This window comes from Callithrix jacchus, chromosome 12, assembly GCF_049354715.1.
Source record: "Callithrix jacchus isolate 240 chromosome 12, calJac240_pri, whole genome shotgun sequence".
Classification (NCBI taxonomy): Eukaryota; Metazoa; Chordata; class Mammalia; order Primates; family Cebidae; genus Callithrix; species Callithrix jacchus.
Window position 1 is genome coordinate 84276615 of NC_133513.1, and position 25774 is coordinate 84302388.

The 25774-nt window shown below is 32.4% G+C and overlaps 1 protein-coding gene across 3 annotated transcripts in view; it reads left to right on the plus strand.

The window, feature by feature from the left end:
- Positions 1-25774, plus strand: part of HECTD2 (HECT domain E3 ubiquitin protein ligase 2) — a 104974-nt gene that overhangs the window by 74950 nt on the left and 4250 nt on the right. For all 3 annotated transcript variants that reach the window (XM_078346000.1, XM_035268456.3, XM_002756395.7), the window contains exons 7-20: positions 999-1044; positions 2807-2916; positions 4344-4492; positions 5463-5586; positions 7931-8027; positions 10980-11087; positions 14097-14229; positions 15143-15231; positions 18038-18196; positions 19595-19669; positions 20361-20448; positions 20533-20639; positions 22005-22120; positions 22688-22831. In XM_078346000.1, coding sequence (XP_078202126.1) covers positions 999-1044; positions 2807-2916; positions 4344-4492; positions 5463-5586; positions 7931-8027; positions 10980-11087; positions 14097-14229; positions 15143-15231; positions 18038-18196; positions 19595-19669; positions 20361-20448; positions 20533-20639; positions 22005-22120; positions 22688-22831 — 1545 coding nt within the window. The remainder of the gene's footprint in view (positions 1-998; positions 1045-2806; positions 2917-4343; positions 4493-5462; positions 5587-7930; positions 8028-10979; positions 11088-14096; positions 14230-15142; positions 15232-18037; positions 18197-19594; positions 19670-20360; positions 20449-20532; positions 20640-22004; positions 22121-22687; positions 22832-25774) is intronic.

Here is a 25774-nt window from a genome sequence, read left to right on the forward strand (position 1 = left end):
TAAGTGTCTGAGGACTGAAGAGTTAAGGCCAAACTGAGGTTAACTGCTTCCTGAATATTTATAGTAAAAATATCATTTAAAAAATTCTAATAAATCAAACCTACTCATAAAATTTATTGTACATGCCTGATAATTTATGTGGGCATAAATGACCTTGGCAAGATTATGAAGTTCTAGATAGGATAGGAAAGGACTTAGAGGCAAAGATGATATATACAAATAGATCTTGAGTGGGCAAGAAAGAAACACTCGACAGCATAGATAATAACAAAAGCTTTAATCTGGGTTTTGTTTTTCAATCCAAGACCCAGTTAGGAATCATGAATTGCATCTGGTTGTCATAGAGGTGAACCATTTTTAATTCAAGAAGTTAATTCCGGATATCTGTGAGAATTTACCTATTAGATCTTGAGCAGGCAAGAAACCCTTATTAGCCTTGGGAGTAACAAAAGTTCTTGGTCAAATCTGATAATATGAGAATTCAGATTAAGATGGAAAAAATTACTTACTTTTCATGATTCTTTCTGTTGGAAGCATACTAGATACATACAAAGTGTGATTTGATTTATAGACATTTCTATATCACTTTAGGAATGGACCTATAAACACAAGCATATTTTCTTTCTTTAATACATAAATGTTCTTTAGTAAAGATTATCCTTTATTAAAACAAAAACCTAAGTATTCTAAAATTGATGATTTTTTATTACACTCCTAACTACTTCCAGATTTAATCATATTTACCTCACAAAATGTTATAGCCTATTTAGCTCAGTCTTTAGCTATCTTCAGAACCAGCCTAGGAGAGGCACAGAAGCACTTGTATTCCCAGCATATTATGGACATGTCACTTTTCAATAATAACTCATTTTAATTTAAGCCTAGTTTTTGGCTTTTCTCAACTCAGTTCTTCATAGAAACATTTATTGGTCTTTTTAAATTAGATGCTATGAGATTAAACATTCATCCATAATAAATTATTCTTGTTTCTTTTTCAGTCCACGAACAAAAGATGATCTGAGAGCATATTTTATACTTTTACAGGTAAGAGAACCAGAACTTCGTTGAAGTTGTCTAAGTCAGACCACAATCTCTACATGTATATCTGAAATGATATTAAATATTAAGTACCATTTTAGGCAACATTATTGATTCTTTTTAGAATTACAGTTACCTGTAACCAGAAGATTAAAGCCATAACAAATAAATAATCAGAAGCTAAATTTTATGTAAGATTAAAATTTTGATTTAGTTTCCACCAGAGTATTCAGAAACAAACAGAATGGAAACACTTCCTCCTCCTCCATTCAAACCTCTTTCTTGTAACTAGTTTTAATGGGCTTCAAGATTTTCTTTTATTTTCCCTTCTAGTATGTTTTTCACTTCACTATCTATTTTTCAATAACTTCAGTTAGAATTCTCATGGTAAGATAAGAGTTCTTTTTTTAATTTGCTGTAAAGCAAAGATGATGAACCTTTTCCTCTTGATAGACACAGATTAATAGATAAAAAAAGAAATTAAGATCCAGACAAATGAAAAGTAATTTTTACTTTTTATTATTTTTTGAGGAAGAAATACATTATTACCATAGCTAGCATACTAGTAATACATTTACATTATTCTTTACAATTTATAAAAGTTGTCCACGTATATTATTATCTCATTTAAAAGTAAGGAAAACTATATTAAGTATCGTGTGTAGTACAATATTATGGTATTATAATATTAATATGTCTAATGAAAGAAAATATGCAGGGTAGGGATATAGAAAGTAGAGAAAGAAGAAAAGGAAAAAGTAGAAAAGAGGGGCAAAAATGACCAAAGGTAGTTAAGAAGAGAAATGTAAGGAGGGAAAATAGAGAAGTAAGAGAAGAGCCAAAACTCAAAACTACAAAAAAAAGAAAGAATAAAGATATGTAGGATAGTAAAAGCTAGAAAGATGACTCAGAGCTCAAATTTTAGGTGAGTATATTGATCAGCCATAAGCTCTGGTTATATTTTGTTCTTCTCAAGAACCATCACCAGATGAAGTTATCAATTAAAGTCAGTCCCAAATTTTGAGTTGTTCTGTCAGTCAGTTTTGAAAAACACACGGTTCTCTCTTATTTTTCACAATTTTAGGAGGTGTTTTTCAATAGTATTTATTTTTTCCATGATGTGCTGAAATGTACATTGTGCTAGAATTTGAGATTTTGGAAACATAACTAGAGGTTTTTCTTACTTTACAAGTATTCCTTTAGTGTCCCTTTATCATTTAAAAGTTGTCAGAAGCTGTATGTGGTTCTCGCGTTGTTCTTTGTGAGATATGAGGCTAACTCATTTTACAATGGCAAAAGTTTCACAACCAGCTCTTCATTTTTCTAGGTTTTAATCAAAGAAAATCCAGGTTTTATGCTTTTAATTGGATGATAGTGACTGGTACCATTTACGAAGGCACTTTTTATGAAGGTGCTTTATATACGTTTTCTTTTTCAATACTCACAACAACCCTTAAGATAGATAATATCATTCCCATTTTACAGATAAAGAAATTGAAAATAAAAGTGTATGGAATATGCCTAAGGGCACGTAGCTAGTAAATGGTAGAATTAGCCCTCAGACTCAGATCTGTCTTATCTCCATGCCCATGCTCTTTTCACTGTATAGCCACAGTATAAATGAAAGTCTCTGTTGAATAACAAATAGATTATTGTTATTTTATAATCTCAAATTTTGTTTCCTGAATTTACCAGTTATTAAGCTTAGTGTCTTTCCTTTTACATGTTAACAGAATTTTAACACAATTATCTTTAATATCTTTTTCAGAATCCTCAGTTTAATAACACATCTACGTATGTCATCTATGCTCACTTGCTACGACAGATAGCTACCTTAGTGGAAGCTGACCATCATTTCCTAGTTCACTGGTTTAAAAAGTAAATCATTCTATGATATTAAGAACTTTTTTAGTCTCACAGTTTTAAATTTGGTATTAGTAATTTTACAATAAAATATATTTAAATATTTTCAGGTTGTTAGAAATGGTGCTTATATTCGCAGTGCTTCAAAAGCCAATTATAAAAATCTACTTTAGTACTATATAAAGGGTAATGAAAAATCTGTTTTTAATGTAAGTAACCAATTTGCTTACACAAGCTGTTGAGAATTTCTGTCTACTGCCTTCACTTTTTATATAGCATATTCCTACTATTGTTTATTTATATATCTCAAAGATGGCAACTAGATTTGCTCAGACACTACTATTTTAATATATGTCTTTTTATTTTCTATCTATAAATTCATGAATTTTACCATTATTTAAATGGTGCTTTCTCCTTAACTAAAAATGTCATTGTAAAATATAGGTTAGCCATCAATATCAATTTGTAAAAGCATAATACTTTTTTCACAGAACTATGCCCACATGAACAATGACTTCTCTATGACTGATAAAAACCAGAAAGGCAAAATATTTCCAAAAGATATTTTAAATACAGTAAATTATTAGTCATAGCAGTTATATTCTATAAAATCACCACAAACATAGAGTTAATAAATACAGAACCATTGCTTCAAGAGAAAATGCAGGGTTAGGTTCCTGTGATCCTCTGATCACATTTTTGTCTAAGAGGTCAATATATAATTTTGCTTTATGAGTGTTTTTTTAAAGACACACTTTAATAGATGTCATTGAAGATTATCATTGAACTCAGGGCCAGCAGCACTATAACTCATGCCTGAAAGAAGCTTCTCTAACATACATATTTTCTCTGTAGGGCACATCACAACCTTCTTATTGGTAACACTAGACAGCGTTTGAGCACTACGCATGGCCATTTTGAAATAGCAAAATCACCAACAAAAAGCACCAAAATGTGAAAAACATGAAGCTAAATGGATCGCATAAAGGACACTTGCAAAGAGAGATTATTGAGCTAAAAGAAGGCAGAACATCACTTTGACCTCAGCTGGGAATGTGCATGTCAGGAGACTCAACGTTTTTCACATCTCCACAAATAACCATAGAAACACAAGTATTGATTTGGGAATTAACAATTACATTTTAGCAAGTAGGCAAATGTAGAAGTATAGAATCTATGAATAATGAAGACTGACTGAATATTGAGTCTTAAAAATAAAATGTTACTAACTTTATAGTAATGTTGGTGTTTATTTCTCATTTAACTAAGATAATATTCAAGGTAAGATTTTGTATCTTTTCAAATATTTGGCAATTTAAGAAACAGAATTTGAGGGAATAGTCTAAAATGTTGTGGCTTAAGATGCAATTTGATATCTAACAGATAATTTTGGAAACAGAAAATGTGAATTTTGATTGCAATTATTTTGAAATCTTTACCAGATTGTCCCAGAAGAGGTTCAAACAACTGGTAGAGAGATTGCTGCAATTTATTTCTTTACGCCTGTTTCCTGCAAAGCCTGAAGAATTTCCACCTATAACAAAGTGTTCCTGGTGGATTCCATCAGCTGCTAAAGTGTTGGCTTTACTTAGTAGGTTTTTATTATTCTATCATTTTTTACTTTTCTTTTGTTACATATTAGGGATATTTCTTAAGGATTTCAAAAGACTATAGAGGCATTCTTAAATTTTAAATCATTTCTTTGAAGGAAATAGTTGTAACTTATTTTCTACTTCGATAATAAATTTTACATTTTATAAGCATGAAAAAAGCTTTATGCTTTTGTCAACCAATCAATATATAACTTTGCTTTGTGAGTGTTTTTTTAAAGACACACTTTATTTAATAGAAGTCATTGATTTATTACCATTGAACTCAGGGCCAGCAGCACTATAACTCACGCCTGAAAGAAGCTTCTCTAACATACATATTTTCTCTTTAGAGCACATCACAACCTTCTTGCTAGGAACACTAGACAGCATTTTAGCACTACACTTGGCCATTTTGAAATAGCAAAATCACGAACAAAAAGCACCAAAATGTGAAAAACATGAAGCAAAACGAATCGCATAAAGTAAACTGCAAAGTGTGAAGGAAAAAGTTGTACTTTATTTTCTACTTTGATACTATGTTTCACAATTTGTAAGCATGAAAAAAACTTTATGCCTTTTAGTGGGCAGTATTCTGTATTATGGCAATTAAGTGCATTTGAGCTGCTCTATGTAGTGATTTCTGGAAAAAAAAAAAAAAAAAAAAAAAAACTTCCACTAACTACTGAGGACCCCTAGGAGAGAACACACAGAAATGGGAGCAAATGGCCATCTGCATATTCCCTTTAATACTATTGTAATCCTCACTACAAGTTTTTTTTTTTAATAAGAAACTATCAGCTGCATTTATATCACAATTTAAAAATTACCCTTTACATTTAGAGCTGCAGTTATTTAAAAAGGAGTTTCTAGGTGAAGACTACCTAGTAGACGTTAAAATTATGTTTTTATAATTAGAATGAATCTTGTGCATGTTGGAAAAGGTCTTCATGTGAGAATTTATCTTTACAGATACTGCAAACAATTTAGCTCACCCTCCCCTTATTCCTTATACTGATTTCTATAATTCTACATTGGATCACATTGATCTCATGGAAGAATATCATACTTGGCAAAACTTTGGAAACTCTCACAGGTATGAATAAAAGTTCCTTTGATTATCCACCTAAATGAAACACTATTCAAAAGAATGACTAGATTTTAAGTTTATGTGAAGTTTACATATACCTTTATATATAAATACATAAATACATTTCAGATTGCCTTGAAACACCATTATATTTATTAAAGTAATTTCTTTTTATGTTACATTTTGAATTTATATACATGATAATTTGGTTTTGGTTTGGTTAATGGAATCTTTTCAAGAAGGGAGAGGTTCTATCTTAGTATGCAGTTTCTTATCTCTTACTATTCTATGCACAGGGGTAAACAAAATTTTTCTGTAAAGAACTAGATGGTAAATATTTTCAGCACTACAAGCTATAGAAATTCTGTTTCACTATTTTAGCACAAAAGTAGCCTTAGACAGGATGTAAATTAATAAGTGTGTCTATGTCCCAAATGACTTTATTTACAAAAACAGGTTGTAGGCCATTATTTGTCTCGGGGCCATGGTTTGCAAATGCCTATCTAATATATTGATCACACACAGACACACACACAGATTCGTTTCATTTCTCCTTTCTTTTGTAAGAAAAAGTCTTTGTCCATTAGGTGCAATATAAAAAGAGAAAGGGCCTCACCAGAGCTTATTTATCATAATGATTAATAGATTTGTAAAACAGTCACCAAATTATTTAATTCACTGCACTTTATAGCCACACTTCTAGTTTAGATTAAACTAGCAAGACTATTCCAAACATAATTTCTCCTCAGGCCATGAGATGTTCAGGAGATTAAATTTAATTCTAGAAGAATCTGAGTAAAGAGACACGGTATCGATATAAGTAACCTCAAAACCCCAGATTAGTTTGTAAATTGGTTATACTCTTCAAGGACCCTCTTTATCAGAAATGGCCTGAAACAGAATGGCCTCTGGACACATCTCATAGCACATCTGAACACTCAGAACTGAATAAGAATTTAAGTACTGGGGACCCTAGTCAGTGTGATGGATATTTTCTTGGCAAATTTTATTTTACAAAGATGCTTTTTCCTTCCATTTTAATAACATGTTATCGATACAATCACAAAACTCCAAGAATTATTGTGCATATTTCAGTGATAACATCTTATAATGTGGAGCTTCCTCTAAACTGTGCCGCAACACTGGTGTACCAAGAATGAGTTACATTAGGGTTTTAATACTAAGATCCCTTCAACCCTTGGGTAGCCAGCCTGAACCTAGAAGGAGACAGGAGCCCTATGGCAAGTCACTCTGGCCACGAATAGCCTCATCTGTTTATTTCAGTGTATCATTCACAAAGTATCATTTCTCTTGTGCATGACAAGGGAAAGGTTGAGAACCACTGTCCTAAAATACATAATAAAACTAATACATATCTTACTAAGTTCATTGTATTTTCTTTTTATTTCCAATTTTTGTTAGCATTAATGATTCAAAGTAATTATATACCAGTACTGAAGAACTTTTAACATTTATTGACAATTTTGTCCTATGGTAAAAGCCATCTCATTTTCAGTTTACACTAAAGCTATATCCTTTTTCCTCATAATGCCTTTTTTCTCAGTGGTCACAGTTGTACCACCCAACTGTGCTCAGATGGATTCCAGCTGTAACTGATGGATTCATTGTAGTTCCCTTGAATGGCAGTCCAACTCCTGAAGTGTCATTGCTGCCATATTTGTTCTTTCTAAATGCATTTATTTCTGTGTAGTTTGTGGCTTTTTTGTGTAGCATAGAATGTTCTAGCCTAGGAGAGGTTATTTTCATAACTTTTGATTATAATGTGTAATTACAAATACATACCGTTTCCCATTACCACACCATTAAATATAATGCTAAATGCAACATACATTTCTGATGTCTTTTTATTGGTCTTAAAATATATTTACTTTTTATATACTATAGTTATTGTTAGATTTTTTTCATTTCTAAAGCTCATACATCAGAAGTTGCCATATAATGATGGAGTCTTATATTAATTTTGAGCACATGGGTTTTCTGTACTATTTCACCAACACTTCTCCTGGTTCTGGTGTGGGCCTTGTTTTTCACAGGTGATAATATACATTGAAATTATTTGTATAGACAATGTAAGTGGTTAGCACACATTTCAGAACCTTTGATGTAGCTTCTGCAGAGAATAAATGGATTGCACATCTCTAGTAATGATACATTCTTCACATGGCTGTGAGAATTAAAAGAAGTGATGCACATACAATCATTTCGTATATGGTAAAACACAATCCAGAAGTAATGTTTTATATTGCTACAAGGGGTACCTTAGATTCCCTTAGTATAATTTTGCTAAAAATACACCATTTTGCTTTTTCTTTTTTCACTTGTTGAGCAGGTTTTCCTTCTGTCAGTACCCATTCGTTATTTCTATAGCTGCAAAAAAAATCATTATTCAAAGAGACTCAGAGCAACAGATGATAAACATCGCAAGGGTAAGTCAGCTATAAAAACATATTTATGCTGACTATAATCAATATAGTAAATAAATAATTTAAATGTCTTGTGAATTGTTCTAGCATAATCAGGAATGTTAAAAGCAAAATTTGTGTTATACTCACCCAAAAAGCGCTTAAAAACTATTAACAATTTGGGAGACAAGATTTAACTCATCTCTTCTGATCAGCTTCTCATTATATTACAAATATAATAGGAAGAGTAAATGCTTCTCACAGATTTATATTACTGAGAGCTTGTTGGACCTCGTTTTGCAGATACCATACCACCAACCTTAGATAATCAGCAGAGCATTGAGTGCTGCAGTGAAACTGAGTGTCATTAGGCAAACCACTGAAACATTTTATAGGTTTTATGAAAATCAGAAAAAACTGAAAAAGTAGAAAACGTAACAAAAAGCATATCTTGGAGGACTGAGAAATATGTCCCAAGAATGTGAAAGACGTTTTATTGGTTCTTAGGAAATCAAAGTACAGGAACACCCACAGAAGCTGGAAATAGCAGTCAGACTGAGTTTAGGCAAATTGTAAAGCAGTATGAAGTTATCACTCAGTCTGTTTTTACCACTCCCTACCCCTTGTGTTTCAGCTCAGGACAGTAAAGTTATGTACTTTATCTAATAAATATCAGATTCAATGAGGTTTTTTTGTTAGAGCTCTAAACTATATGCTTAAATGATTATGTATTTCAATCATCTGCTTGTATGATGTAATTGCTCACATTTTAAAAGAGGGAAGCTTGGCTGTGGTCTTCTTAAATTGAAAAAGAGATTTAGAGTAAAAAGAAATGATTTCCATCTTGTTCAAGAATATAAAAAGAATCCTAAAGCATAAATTATAATCAAAATACTATAAAAAATAAGAATGTTTATTCTTCAGTAATTCAGTTCCCAGAAGGTGAGTATTTCTTTCTATCACAGAGAAGGACAAAAGATTTGACTAACTGGTGATATCTCAAAGTCATCTTATACTGAATATGGGAATATTAGAAGAAATGTTATTGCCTATGCCCATCAAGGGAATTCCAAAGTCACACTACCCCCCTGAAGAATGAGTTTAAACAGGTATCTTCAGCACCAGAATTGTTACTTGATCTTGGGTAGATACTGGCTCAATAATTAGCCTAGATAGCTACTTACTCTGACATTTTCTGTTAGTTGTACTCATACAATGTCATGCGCCTTTTTAATATTTTTTTCAACTTGGTCTACTGTTTTTTTATATTTGTAAAAAAATCTACAGTGCTTTTGTACATAACAGAATGAGCAGTTTGTATTAAACTAGCAAGACTAAGCAGTTTTTTCTGTGTCACTCACACTTAAGAAATCAAATATCTTTTTGTGGAATTTTTCTACTTTAAAGAATGAGAGTAGCAGTTGTAGACTGTTACAGGCTAAGTTTTCTGCAGAGCATGGAAACGAATGAGTAGACACTTGACATTGAGAGTCAAGTGGCATTCAGCTCTTTATGGGTGTTTCCCAACATTTTAACTTGTAAATTGCCATATCACTTGGACTTAATGACTGGTGATTATTTTGATACAAGGACAGTCTTACAAATAGTGTAAGCAAGAACTTAAATGGTACAATCTAAATATACAAAAGAAGTTTCTAACCTAAAATAATTTTCTCAGTCAGACTGTCGAGAATTGTATCATTGCTGGGTTATTTTTTCCTTTGGAGCATTTTCCAGTAAATATGAATTCCTGATGGGAGGAGTAGCTACTAACCTTGTTTGCCATTAGCATCCTAGCATAAATTTGTTTATTAGTTATTTCCAATGTGACAGTGCCCAGGAACTAGACTGGGAACAGAAAAACGGTCCGCAACACAGCACACTATCCTATGAATGCAAACTTCTTTGATAAGTGAGGACACAGAGAAGCAAAAGGCTATTAATAGCATTTAGCATTGTATATTGGAGAAATGGAGAAGTCTGAAATGTTTATCTTTAATCTGCACAATAGTTTTCATTGTTACCAAAAAGAGATATAGTCTAAGACTATTTAAATATATAAGCATGTAGATTTTATATGAAAAATGCCATATATTCCTTATATTTTTAAATACATTGTTTTTCACATATTTAGTGCCTATATTTTGAAAAATGGTGACAAAAGAATTTTGAGTCACTTACATCTCCATTGCCCAAGCAAAGCCATTAACATTTTAGTAAATTTTCTTTTTATATTTTTTCTATAGTATCTTTAAAAGAAACAGAGTTGAAATAGTATTGTAAACACAATTTTATTTTCTACTTTTTTCTGTTGTACCTTCCTTGTACTATTTACATAGTTTTTATGACCATTATTTTTTACTAGCTGTATTATGTTTCATTAGTTCAGTATTAATTAATTCAGTATAAATATTAAGATATTTCTAAAGTTTTGTTTTTATAGATAATGCTATGTTAAACATTGTACTGTATAAAATATGTTCTAAGTTAGAATTTTTAGTGGAAGGATTATTGGGATAAAGGGTATGAACATTGTTATGGTCTTTGATACATGTTGACAAGTCACTTTTTAAAGTAGACTAATTGTTCCTTTAGAGAAAATTCAATATCTAAAAAATCCTAAGTCCAGGTTTATCATCATAAATATAGCTTGCTTTAAATGTTCCCATTTTATATTTATATTTATTAAACAGAAAACTTCGCTATTTAAGAGAGGAGACTGTGATGCAACATTTTTTACTATAAAAGGTGAATGATTTTTGGTCCTCCACTTTGGATCCCCTTTGGTTATCATTGTTACAAAATGAAATAATAATAATCATTTTCACAAATCAAAATGTGTATAATTTATTTTTATAAAATTGTTTATATAAGAAATGGCATAGACAATAATTATTTTTACTAGAGTGTTTAAATGTTTTAAATGAAATTATAGTCTAAGTAAAAGCAAAAATTTTTACTTTCTTATTTAATTAGCAAAGTCTGGTGGATAAAGTATCTCGAAGACAGAGACCTGATATGAATATGTTATTTCTAAATATGAAAGTAAGACGGACACATCTGGTTAGCGATTCACTTGATGAGGTATAATTTATTCCAAAATGATATTAATTAAAGCTTAAAATTCTATAATATGATTTATCATAAAAATCTTAGTAAACTTTTTTTAAAATTTGTTATTTTGTTTATTTGTTTTGTTTTTTTGGTTTTTTTTGTTTTTGTTTTTTTTTTAATTTTTTATTGGATTATAGGTTTTGGGGTACATGAGCAGAGCATGCAAGACAGTTGCGTAGGTACACACATGGCAGTGTGCTTTGCTTTTCTTCTCCCCTTCACCCACATTTGGCATTTCTCCCCAGGCTATCCCTCCCCACCTCCCCCTCCCACTGGCCCTCCCCTTTTCCCCCCAATAGACCCCAGTGTTTAGTACTCCCCTTTCTGTGTCCATGTGTTCTCATTTTTCATCACCCACCTATGAGTGAGAATATGCGGTGTTTCATTTTCTGTTCTTGTGTCAGTTTGCTGAGGATGATGTTTTCCAGATTCATCCATGTCCCTACAAACGACACGAACTCATCATTTCTGATTGCTGCATAATATTCCATGGTGTATATGTGCCACATTTTTCCAATCCAGTCTATTATCAATGGGCATTTGGGTTGATTCCAGGTCTTTGCTATTGTAAATAGTGCTGCAATGAACATTCGTGTACATGTGTCCTTATAGTAGAACGATTTATAGTCTTTTGGATATATACCCAGTAATGGGATTGCTGGGTCAAATGGAATTTCTATTTCTAAGGCCTTGAGGAATCGCCACACGTCTTCCACAATGGTTGAACTAATTTACACTCCCACCAACAGTGTAACAGTGTTCCTTTTTCTCCACATCCTCTCCAGCATCTGTTGTCTCCAGATTTTTTAATGATCGCCATTCTAACTGGCGTGAGATGGTATCTCAATGTGGTTTTGATTTGCATCTCTCTGATGACCAGTGACGATGAGCATTTTTTCATATGATTGTTGGCCTCATATATGTCTTCTTTCGTAAAGTATCTGTTCATATCTTTTGCCCACTTTTGAATGGGCTTGTTTGTTTTTTTCCTGTAAATCTGCTTGAGTTGTTTGTAAATTCTGGATATCAGCCCTTTGTCAGATGGGTAGACTGCGAAAATTTTTTCCCATTCTGTTGGTTGCCGATCCACTCTAGTGACTGTTTCTTTTGCCGTGCAGAAGCTGTGGAGTTTCATTAGGTCCCATTTGTCTATTTTGGCTTTTGTTGCCAATGCTCTTGGTGTTTTGTTCATGAAGTCCTTGCCTACTCCTATGTCCTGGATAGTTTTGCCTAGATTTCCTTCTAGGGTTTTTATGGTGCCAGGTCTTATGTTTAAGTCTTTAATCCATCTGGAGTTAATTTTAGTGTAAGGTGTCAGGAAGGGGTCCAGTTTCTGCTTTCTGCACATGGCTAGCCAGTTTTCCCAACACCATTTGTTAAACATGGAATCCTTGCCCCATTGCTTGTTTTTGTCAGGTTTATCAAAGATTGTATAGTTGTATGTATGTTGTTTTGCCTCCGGTGCCTCTGTTTTGTTCCATTGGTCTATATCTCTGTTTTGGTACCAGTACCATGCTGTTTTGATTACTGTAGTATTTGTTTTGTTTTTATTAAACTTTAAGTTCTGGGATACATGTGCAATTCGTGCAGGATTGTTACATAGGTATACACCTGCCATGGTGGTTTGCTGCATCCATCCCCCAATCATCTACATTAGGTATTTCTCCTAATGTTATTCCTCCCCAATCCCTCCACCCCCTAGACCCCCCACCCCCCAACAGGCCCTGGTAAACTTATTTTTATTTCTGTATGCCAATAAGTGTGCTTCCTTAAATTTTTTTTAAGATCTTGTTAAATACCAAGCTTCCTTAAATTTTGATACCATAGTCAAAATCAGGTCTGTATTCATAATTGTCTTATATTCATGTTTGTATGCTTATTAATAGTTCATGAATGCCCCAGAAAAGGATTTGATGTAGAACACTTAAATGAGTAATTAATGTTTCTTAGTATATAACCTAGATTCCAGACCCACCTTTGTTACTGGTTATATGTGTAACAAGTCATTTAACTTCTCCAGGTCTCAGACTATATAAAATTAGAGGTCTGACCTATATTATACTGGGCCTATTCACCTCTAGCATACTTTGCTTGCATTTTAATGTATTATCATAAAAATGCTTCAGCTAGATCTTAATATATGGTTATTAGAAGATAATGGCTGATTAGCTATGTGATTTTTTTTTCTTTTGTTGGCAACAAGTTTCATTTTGTCACCCAGGCTGTAGTGTAGTAGTACAATCAAAGCCCACTGCTGCCTTAAACTCCTGGTCTCAGGGTCTCAAGCCATCCTCCTACCTCAGCCTCCCAAGTAGCTGGGATTACAGGCTCAAGCTACCACACCCAGCCCTAGCTATGTGATTTTTCAAAGTTTAGCATTGATGGGGAGTTAAAAAACAAAAAGAAATGAATTGTCTTATGTTGTGCTAAATTAAAAATTTGAAGGCAGTAGATACCAGGAGGCAGTATCTGAACTCTGTAATTCCGTTTCCTGATCTATAAAACATAGTAAACACCTAGCTCGCACAGTGTTTGGCAGATTTATTGGATGAATGGGTGGATGGAGTTTTGTACCATGGCAAGTAAGTTAAAGACTGCCAAGGCCGGGTGCGGTGGCTCATGCCTGTAATCCCAACACTTTAGGAGGCCTAGGCAGGCAGATCATGAGGTCAGGAGATCGAGACCATCCTGGCCATTTTCAAACTTTGTCTCTACTAAAATACAAAAAATTAGCCAGGCGTGGTGGCACGCACCTGTAGTCCCAGCTACTCAGGAGGCTGAAGCAGGGGAATCACTTGAATTGGGGAGATGGAGGTTGCAATGAGCCGAGATTGTGCCACTGCACTCCAACTTGGGCAATAGAGCAAGACTCTATCTAAAAAAAAAAAGACTATGTAACACATTTCCCAGGATTTAAAAAGTTAATTCTTTTTTTCACTGCCCTTTGTTCTCCTCTGCCTGTATAATGTCTTCAAATAGCTAACCCGGAAAAGAGCAGACTTGAAAAAGAAGTTGAAAGTTACATTTGTAGGGGAAGCTGGTTTGGATATGGGTGGTTTGACTAAAGAATGGTTCCTTCTTCTCATTCGCCAAATTTTTCATCCAGATTATGGTAAGTATTTAATATACTTTTTATAAACCATGTTTCTTCATAATTGTTAGAGTCAAATAGTCAGCCTTATTTTTAACTTTATGATTTTATAGACTTTTTGTCAATCATAAATGTTGAATAATTGTTTAAGGATGGTTATTTACATTTTAAAAACTTGTTTGATTGATGATTAGTTGATTTTCCTACTGGGAATCTTACACAAAATGTATCAAGATTAAAACTAAACATTTATGAGAAGACGTCTATATCTTTTCTGAATAAGTCAAATGCATGAAAATTTAATTTGTCATTGAAATAAAAAACATTTCAAATTAAAACTCAAAACTGTAGTTTGCTTTATAGTAACATTTAAAGCCTCTTTCATTAATGGGTCATTTTAATAAATAAGAATTCATGGAGAAAAAATAAGCCTTTGAAATTTAATTTTTATTTTACAGAAACTACCTTTATAATCCTTACTATCTGTTAAACTTTTCAAAGGAGACTTTTGAGTGTTTTCCTTATTCTTTAGCTTTCTTTCTTTTCTATATGTGTATGTGATGGGAAATAGGGATGACAGTGATAAATTGAAGTCTCCAGATATCCTCAAAATTAATTTTGATCATAATCTATAATCTATGAAACTATAATTTTTATAAAGTTATCTGATTAGTTTCTCTTTACCCTGTTTCTACCCTTGGTTCAAGAAAATAAAATGTTCTCCCTATATATTTAATATATATATTTATATTTGCTGAGATTTGCAAATATATAGTCCCTTAAATAAATCTGAAATTTTAACATGAAAGATGGTTTATAACAGAATTATTATTGAATTGATTAGCTTCTAATAGATGAGATGCCATGTACATGTTTACTACTTTTTAAATTCAATCATGTTAATAATACAGTTATTTTTGTGTTTTTTTTTTAGGCATGTTTACATATCACAAGGATTCACACTGCCATTGGTTTAGCAGCTTTAAATGTGACAACTATTCTGAATTCCGATTGGTTGGAATTGTATCCTTTAAACTTTCCACTAGGAGGTGCTAATAGATTAGAGATTTTTAAAGGTTTTATCTGTATTTCAGAAAACTGTTTTCTTTAACCATTTTATCCAAATTAAGTATTATTGTCAAATGTACTATTAGATTTTCAGTAATCTTCATTGTGTAATATCACTATATGTCAGTAGATTTAATTAATTGAAAGAAATGAGTTTGATTTTTTTTCTGAAAACCTTATCTCAAAATAAAAATGGTTCTTTCCTATTTCACATATAATTGAAGTTATCACTAATTTAAGGTACTTTTTTAAAAATCAAAGTATTTTCCATTTATAGTGAAGTTTTTTTTCTGTTTTTTCACTTTGTGCTCATTTCCCTCAGTTTACTGAATTGAAACTGGGAGAATTAAATCTAGCTCTTTAACATGCCTCCAAATCCTGAAACATAAAGGAAGGATCCATAAAAATTGAATGGAATTAGAATATTTAAAGAATATAGTGTTATTTTATAGTATTTTTTAAATTTTATAAGTCCATTTGCAAGCCTGTGATTCCTATCAGGTATATCGTAAAGGGCATTTCTGCATTGGGTAGGAGACTGGACAAGATGCCTTTTACATTAGCTTTTTAGATTCCAAGAAATATAATTGTTTGTGAAAGAAAGGAGGGAAGAGTAAATAAATAAGCAAGCACTGGAGATAAGAAGGTTTAAAGCCGGGGGGAAATTCTTCATCTGTTCTCAGAGTCAAATGACCATATGGCAGTAAGTGCTAAGGAGTTCTGAGAAGGAAAATACACAATGTATTTCTCCCAGAGAGAATAGAGATTTAAAAATGGAACAATTATATTTGATTAACATATGGCTGATGAGAGTAGTGGGATATTATAAGCTGAGAGAATGATGAGAATAAAAATGGCTATATTGTGCTGGGCTTGTTACAGAGCAGCAATGAGCACACTGAAAATTATGGAAATACCATCCAAAAATGAATGAAGAGCCATCTTTGAATGTCTGTCTTTGTTAACATCTGTTGGAATAAGTTATAAGGCGTATATATGGAAATTGAGAGACCAGATTAATAAAAGAAAGGGTATTAGGGGACAAACTGCACATTGAGATAGTAAACTCAGCTTGAAATTTTGTATATATTGTCATGTCTAAAAGTCCAAAGTGCTAAATTCCACAAAAAGAATAACACTTAACAATTCCAAGACTCTGTTTATATTCTAGTATCTAAAGTAATCATTTGTGAAATGTTTCAACTTCATTGAAGGCCCTAATCATTGATATTTGTCACTATACTATGACATATTTAAATTTTCATACATATATGTTTGTCATGCTTTATATTCATAAGTCACAATTTAGATTTGGATGATATTTTGATTCTAATATTTATAATAAAGTTTTAAGTTATATTTTTAAGTGATAGTATACATAAAATTATGAATTTGCTAATTGTTTTTTTGCAATAGACATTCGTTCCTATTTAGTCATTACCCAAAAGAGCATATTAAGCATGTTTAGATGTTCCATATTTCAAGTTAAACAATTAAGTGTAAAAATTATAATTGCTACTCTCATTATTATGTGTGTTTATCACACACACAAATATAAAACCTATAGAAAGCAAAATTGGTGCTGTAAAAGCATGATACTATATTGGAGAAATGTGAGATGAGAGTGGATTGTGGTCAAGTAAGGGGTTGGGAACTGAAATTTGAGAAATAACAGGTATGACCATTGAGAAAATATAGTTGGTTTCATATATATCTCCAGGTTTAAAATTTCAGGACCAAAGATATGTTATTCTAGTAGTTCTGACAGTGGTATGTTTCTAATACAATGATTTTGAAGTATAAAGCCTTATTATCAGCCTTCATTACACCTTAGCAAATTGAAATTTTGGTGGTCTTCCAATTTTTAAAAGTTATTTTCAGTAATTTACTTAGTCCATATGTTTAGATTTCCTTATGAGCCTATAAAATGAATTACTTCTTAATAACTTTATGTAATAATTGACTGTTGATATATTGTGAAATTTGATATAAAACCTCTTTCCATAAATGAATGTTACACTCCACCATATAACTAATAAATAATCCTGAGCAAAATTTATAACACCTATAGCTTTTTAACTTTGACACTGAGAAACTCCAAGTAACAAGTCTTTCAAGTTTTACTGTTGGAAATTATCTATCCTATTAATTTATAAATAGCATGTTTATATCCATATGTTTATTTCATTTAGCTCTTCATCTGTTGGAATAAATTATAAAGCATATATATGGAAATTGAGAGACCAGATTAATAAAAGAAAGGGTATTAGGGGACAAACTGCACATTGAGATATTATTAACAACAGCTCTTCACACATAGTCTGTATTTAATTTTAAAATAACTAAAATGGCTATCTCCAAAATCAGTATTCTACAGTGAGTTCTACTCAGTAAACCGTTGCTGCTGCTTATAAAATTGCCAACATCTTTGTTTAAATTTAGAAAATTTTTTTTATATGTTAAGTAATTACAGGCATGTCTGAAGTTGCTGTCTGTTGTGATTTTAGATAAACTTTTCTAGGGAAATCATTGAATACTATCAACTAAACCACTCCTTTTTACATGACTTTTTGTAATCAAGGAATTATATTATGTAAAATAAAGGGGAAATAAATGAAAGAGGGGAAAGGAAATATGTGAGACTAATTAGAAAGTCAGTGTTAAATCTGAAAAAAGTATGCAAGAAATAGACTGATGCATAATTCAGAACTCATTTGTTGTCATGGATTTTATGTTAATGCTTAACATTTAGTATGCATAGCTTATGGGACTAGCTGTTTATAACAGCATCACCTTGGATATTCGTTTTCCTCCCTGCTGTTACAAGAAATTATTGAGCCCTCCCATCATTCCTAGTGATCAAAATATACCAGTAGGCATCTGCAGTGTTACCGTTGACGACTTATGTCAAATTATGCCTGTAAGTATAAAGTTATTAATAACTCATCCTTTAAGGCTAAATCATGTTTTCTACCCGTACAGTCTCTTTTCTCCGAATGGTATTCTTACTTTTAAGTAAGGTTTTCTTCTATCTTTATAACTCATCTCCTTTTTCATCTAGCTTTCTCCTTCAGAGAGACTTGTCACCCACTTTGCAGTGCTCTTAAGCTCTTACAACTCAGTAGAATAGACTTGGACATTAGAGAGGCGGTAATTCGAATCCAGGCTCTGCCACTTACTAGCTCTGTGAGCTTGAATTAGTTATTAAACCTTTCAGCTTAGTTTCTTTATGTGAACAGTGACATAGTTTTTATTAATAATTTTTAAATGATGACAGTTATATCAAATCTATGCCAGCCTAGATTTGCATGAAAATTTGTGGTTTTAAAGGAAGAGAAAATTCATTCTGTAAAATATAGAAAATCATTGTAATCATGCTGTTATTTACCTTTTTCTAATAATTTAAAACTTTTAATTTTTCATAAAAATTAAAAATTTTGAAATATTGCATGTTTTTCTATTTTTAAATATTTATGGATAACTTCAGTTATATACTGTAAGAAAATTTTTCTTTCTTTTTTTTTTTGTTTAGACAGAGTCTCACTCTGTTATCCAGGCTGGAGTGCAGTGGCACCATCTCTGCTCACTGCAACCTCCGCCTCCTGGGTTCAAGCGATTCTTGTGCTTCAACCTTCCAAGTAGCTGAGATTACAGGCATGTGCCACCATGCCTGGCTATTTTTTTTTTTTTTTTTTTTTTTAAGTAGAGACAGGGTTTTGCCATATTGGCCAGGCTGATCTCGAACTCCTGGCCTCAAGTGATCCGCCTGCCTCAGCCTCCCAAACTTCTGGGATTACAGACACGGGCCACTGCACCCAGCCGGAAAAATGTTTGTTTTAGTGTGCTTAATGTTTTCTTTGGGGGTGGGGGGCACTGTATATGTAATGAACCGTATATTCATGCATCCACATGCGTGAACTATATGCTTTATGTTTAAAATATGAGTCCTAAAACATTAGCAGATTTTTGTAGGAATATAAATTGATACAGAGAAATACTACAAATTCATAAACAATAATGTGGCAGATAGCAGTGAATTATGATGGACACTACATTAGAGGTATGCTTAGCTTGCTGCTTAAGAATAGACCCCAGAGTTATGTCCCTGTGATTTCAACCGGATAGTTTCCCCATCTGTGACCCATAATGAATTTTTTCCTAGCTTCTGGGTGGTAGAAATCATTAAGCATTTTGTGCCCTGGAAAATACATGTCAAATATTATCTTTATATACATATGAGTGAGCTGTAGAAGAGCCACTTAACTATCCTAGCTAATGCTATTTGATTGAAAAAGTCATAACAGATTACTTTTTATAGGAGTTGGCCCATGGATTAAGTGAACTCTTATCACACGAAGGCAATGTTGAAGAAGATTTCTATTCAACATTTCAGGTACTGTTAAGGGCAATTAGTTATCTGTTAATTATAAATTTCATATAGAACAATGAAATTTGTTATTAAATACCCAATGTTAGAAAAGATGAACAAGGATTAACCAATACATGCAATCCTCTGTCTTAAAGGACCTTAACCTGATAAAGTAGACATGTGTAGATGAGCAGTCAGTGAAAGTGCTTAATGAAATTCACTAAGGGTCAGGCTCTCTAGGCAATTATATATCCCCTTGAGTTGGTTACTTTCTCAGAACTTTTCCATTTCTAAAAGTAAGCCTCTCCTCTAGCTTCAACATTAGAAGTTAGGAATAGAAACTAATGGTTCAGACCAAAACTCTCTCATTTCCACTCCTTTTACAGTATTTGGGAAATGGAAATTACAGTGAGCTACAGAGCTCCAAAGACTCGCATATTATCCAGATGACCACACAAGTGTTGTGTGCTTCATTAAAGTATTTAACTGTATAGGCAAGGTTAAGTTAAGGCACTATTTTTAACCCTATCATTCTTTTATGACCCCTTGTTCTTAACACAAGAAGCTTAATATTACAAGAGCTTAAGACTTTTTATAGTTTATGTGTTTAGAAGGGAGGGGGGAAAATCTGTTCTTTTTAAATTTTACATATCTGTTCACCAAAGTCTGTTATTATATCGACCATATTAATATGTGTGATGGCATCTCCCATCAGGTTTTCCAAGAAGAATTTGGAATAATCAAGTCCTATAATTTAAAGCCAGGTGGTGATAAAATTTCAGTTACCAATCAAAATAGGAAAGGCAAGTTAATACCATTTTTAATTAAAATGAATTTATATTTCCCATTTGCTTTTACTGTTTAACAGATGTAAAATTGCTTTTCAGAATATGTACAGCTTTATACGGACTTCCTTCTGAACAAATCCATCTATAAGCAGTTTGCTGCATTTTATTATGGATTTCATAGTGTGTGTGCTTCAAATGCCCTAATGGTGAGTTTAAAACTTTAAATCAAGCTTTAAGTTAGGTTTTGTAATATTATCATGTTAACAAATAATTATTAAATATTTTAGTAGATAAGCTTTTAAAAATGGAAAATATTTTCTACTTTTTAAAAGTAGAACTAATAACAAAAATAGTTCTCTCATTTCAGCCTTAATTCTCTAGAGGGGAAAAAATCCAGTCAGTTCATTTTTTCTCCCCTTCTACTACGTCTTCTAGAGCTTCACAAACTTTCTCCAAGTAGAGTGAATAAAGGGGTCCATGGACTCAATATCTTAATACTGAAGGACAAGGCACACACCACAGTTAACATGTAGCTCCAGGGCAAAAGCCCCAACTCCTTAATAATTGAGGAACATATGTATAGCTGCTTTCTGCTACCTCAGGTCTCCCTCAGCAACTCTGAGTTGCCTTTTAACCTTAGCAAGTCGTTTGTCTCCAGAGTTATGGTGGACTCAGATTGGTCTGACTTGTCTTAGCCATGTGAATATGGGTCAGCTACTATTTAGAATACCATGTCAGAAGTATCATAGGGTACCTTTCAGTCACCCCAACTAACCAGGGCACACTTCATCATGCCACTTGTATCGCCCTTAGTTTTATTATGAGAAATATTATCATAATATTCTTATAATATCTCTTATTATGAGAGATTGGAGTAAGGTCTTTCTTTTGAATTATTTTTCATGGGAGAGAGAAATGGACTATAGAAATTGCTTTGGGGCAAAAGCAAGTGGCTTATATTATTGCCAGCTTGTTTTAGAGAAACCTCTGTCATATATTTACTGTTGAAAATACATTTGAAAAAGAAACACTTTATTAAGCTCTAGTTAAGTTTTGTTTATGACACTCTGGTAGTTGTGGGAGTGGACAGAGGGAAAATAAGAACTAAATGGCATAGCATGGTCTGTTTTTAGAACTTTAATCTTTATAGGCGGTAGACTAACCCATCTAAAAGGTGAAAAAACAAGGAAGAGAGACACAAGACAGACTATAACCAAGTACCCATAATCTACAGTGCACACAGGAGGTGTGGGATATTGGAAGGAGGTAGGTGGATCAGTAAATGTTGGAGCTTTATGCAGGATTTTGGAGAAGAATAATTTGGATTTGTGCAAAGTCATTTGCTTGTTTTTCTGGCAAACTGCTAATCACTATTTTACAGTATCTGTAAACTTCAGAAGTAAAAATATCTTGCCTTGGTAAGAAAAATATATCCAGAGATTTTTCTTCAACAAAAATGGTTTGATTTACTATGAGAAGTCATGACTTTTGTGATTTGATCCAGTGAAAATAGTTAAAATTCCACTTAAAACCATGACTCTTTAATTATTGTTTTTGATAATTATTGGCAGCTGCTTCGTCCAGAAGAGGTTGAAATTCTGGTCTGTGGAAGTCCTGACCTGGATATGTATGCTCTGCAGAGAAGTACTCAGTATGATGGCTATGCAAAAACGGACTTAACTATAAAGTGAGCTCTTTATACTTATGATAGCGGGGTTGTGGAGAGGGAACAGAAGAGAGTGTGCTTCATCTATTTGAGTAGTTTACAATATTTGAATCAATTAAGTTAGTCGAAATATTAGAGAGCCCCACATTCTTATTTTATCTCTGAAAGTCTATGAGAATTTTAATATGAAATCACTCTCTTTGGAGAAAATTCCAGAAACAAATTTCTACAAAAGTGTAGAGATTTTACTTTTAAAAAAATGACTTTGCTCCTAGAATTTCATGGATGCTGTCCTTACAAATAGCAGTTTAATAGCACTGTGTTGAAAAATCAGACTTGAAAGTTATACAGGAGAAAAATGGTTCCTTAACTATCTACTGCTGAACTACTTATATACTTTTATAAAAATATTATAATAATGTTAGTCAAAAGTCTAATACATATATAGAAGCTCACCATTCCTTAATTTTACATTCAGGATAATATGTATGTTTAAGGAAGGTCTTTTCCTTAGAGCGTCCTTTATATTATTTTATTTTAGGATTTTTATCAAGACATTTGATGTAAATTTCCTTTGGTATTCTCTAGATACTTTTGGGATGTCGTGCTTGGATTTCCTCTTGATCTTCAAAAGAAGTTGTTACATTTTACTACAGGGAGTGACAGAGTACCTGTAGGAGGAATGGCTGATTTGAACTTTAAAATCTCAAAGAATGAAACTTCTACTAACTGGTAAATTTCTGAATCTAATTTAATTTAAATCTAAAGGTTACTGAAAATACTACTAATAATACATTTGGAATCAGGAGATTTATTTCATATGAAGTTATTTTCATAGAAAAATCTTCAGAGTAAACATCGCGTTGAAATGTAAGAGATTTTGAGTAAAAGCTCTCTTATTAGTTTTTGAGACATACTAATAATTCATTTCTAACAATTTTTTACTTTGCTAGGTCATATAAGTGTTTCATTGTCTCTTTTAGAACCTAGTTACTTTGTATTATGTTGTCTAATATTCATTTTTATTTAAAAGTGAAATGTGTTTTCTATTTTTAGGAAAATCATCAAGTTGGGATATATGGTTTGTTTGTGGAGTTTTCTTTTTATCTGGGGTGGGTGGGGATACTATAATTAGTAACAGAAGTGCCTCTAATACTAGTCCTCTTTTTTTTTTTAATCTCATGCTTTTTGTATATGAAGTGATGATGATGATGGATTTAAAATATTTTCTAGCAGTGTTACTGCATTAATGCTTATCAGCTTACTCCTTTTCCCAAATAACTTATCATTTCTAAAGCTAATTTAAATAGACATAACTTTGATTATAATCATTTTTTCTCCTGCCCCATACATTGAACATTCCCTGAGTGATCTCAGTTCTTCCTTTCATTTTAAAACTGGAATCTGTTCTTTGCCTTTCCACTGCCTTCACCCTGGTAAAGTTACTTCTACCTCATTATTAACTTATTTTATCTTATTAAACTCATGTGCTTTAACACTATTTAGATCATGATATTTCCCTGGGCAATAACTTTATTACCAGTTTAAGTTCTAGAATCTAGAGAATGTAAAATAAAGCTCTAGTCTTCTACCCCAGGCTACTTCCCAGTTTTCATTTCTTCCCATGCTTTAGTTAACAGGCTGTTTTGCTAATTCCTTAGATACATTTTTATGCCTTTCTTTTTCTATGCTTTCCAGTTGTTCACTTTACATGTGACATGTGCCAGCTACCACTATTAAAGTCACGGTTTAATGTTGACATCCTCTGTAAAGCCAAAAGTTATTATGTCTTCAGTAAGTTTTGCAAATATATTGTAGAAGTTATGTGCTAGTTATCATATTGTACTTTATATCTGAATCATTTAGTTCTTCAAGGCAGAGGTTATGCCCAATAGCTGTTTCTTGAATAGTATTTATATAATCATCAATATTACATTTAAAACACAAAATATCTATATATAATTTAAAATTTTCTACACAAAATTTACAATTAAAGTCCTAAAATGAAAAAATTCAAGAGAATTAAAAGTTCTTTTACTAGTTTTAAAAAAAATTCAAGAGATGTTTTTTAAATTATAGATTTGTTTCCTTAAAAGAAATGAATATTTTAGAATATTTTATATTAAAAAACATTTTCAATTTTAAAAGGGTAATCTATTTTAATACAAAGGTGACATTACTTCCAAAATTTGCCAATAATTATTATTATTTCAAGAATATGTGAGCTAACATAGCTTCAACATGAATTGAGAACAACTCTGGGATTCCCAGTGGAATCTCACATATATTGAATAAAACTGACCATCAAAAACATACAACATTTTGATCTGACACCATAATGGTATGCCTCAAAAGACAAGGACAACACTCCACCTGAAAAGAGGAGTTTCTATTTATCTTATAAGGCCCACCATAGAAGATTCACTGGATTTTTGTTAAATAAGAATGATAATTTCATTAAAAAGTAGGCAAAGGACACAAACAGATACTTTCCAGAAGAAGACAACATGCAGCCAACAATCATATGAAAAAATGCTCAAGATCACTAATCGTTAGAGAAATGCAAATCAAAACCACAATGAGATACCATCTCGCAGTGGGCAGAATGGCTATTATTATATTTAAAAATAAAAAATACCAGATTCTGACAAGGTTCCAGAGAAAAGGGAATGCTTATACACTGCTGATGGGAATGTAAATTATTTCAGCCATTGTGAAAAGCAGTTTGGAGGTTTCTTAAAGAACTTAAAAGAGAACTATCATTCAACCCAGCAGTTCCATTATTGGGTATATACCCAAAGGAATAGAAATCATTCTATCATAAAGACACATGCATGCATATGTTCATTGCAGCACTATTGACAAAGCAAAGATTGGATTTAAAAAATGTGACACACATATACCACAGAATACTATCCGCCATTATAAAAAAAAAAAAAAAAAAAAACAAGATCACGTCCTTTGCAGCAACATGGATGGAGCTGGAGGCTCCATCCCAAGCAAACTAACACAGGAACAGAAAACCAAATACCATATATTCTTATAAGTGGGAGCTAAACATTACGTACATGTCAACACAAGGAAGGGAATGACAAACACTGAGACCTACTTGAGGGGTTAGGGTGGGAGGAGGAGAAGAATTTTAAAAACTACCTATCAGGTACTTACTTATCACCTGAGTGATGAAATAATCTGTACACCAAACCCTCATGACATGCAATTTACCTTACATAACCTGCACATGTACCCCTGAACCTAAAATAAAAGAGGAAAAACATGTTATATTGTATTGTATCTCAACTCATTAGAAGTTAATGAAGCAGAGAATAACAGGAGTCCAGAAAAGAGAGTGAATAGCATCAGTGAAAAGGGCCAAGAAATGAGGACATAATAATGGGCACAATGAGCCAGTACAGGATTTCAACTTTAAATTCATAGATAGGACCAGATGCCTTCTCCCAGTGCCTCTTAGAATGAAGTCCATGGAGAATATAATCTTCAGTCATTAATTGTATTCAGAATGCTTTTTTCCCCTAAAATGGCATGAACCCTTGGCAATATTTTGTGATTATTCTGATTATTTAGTAGAGTGTAATGTAGATTGACCAAGATTGCAAAGCAAATTTCAAATTACATCCTTTTCCATCTCTGCTTGTCCTTAAGCAGCTTCTTTTG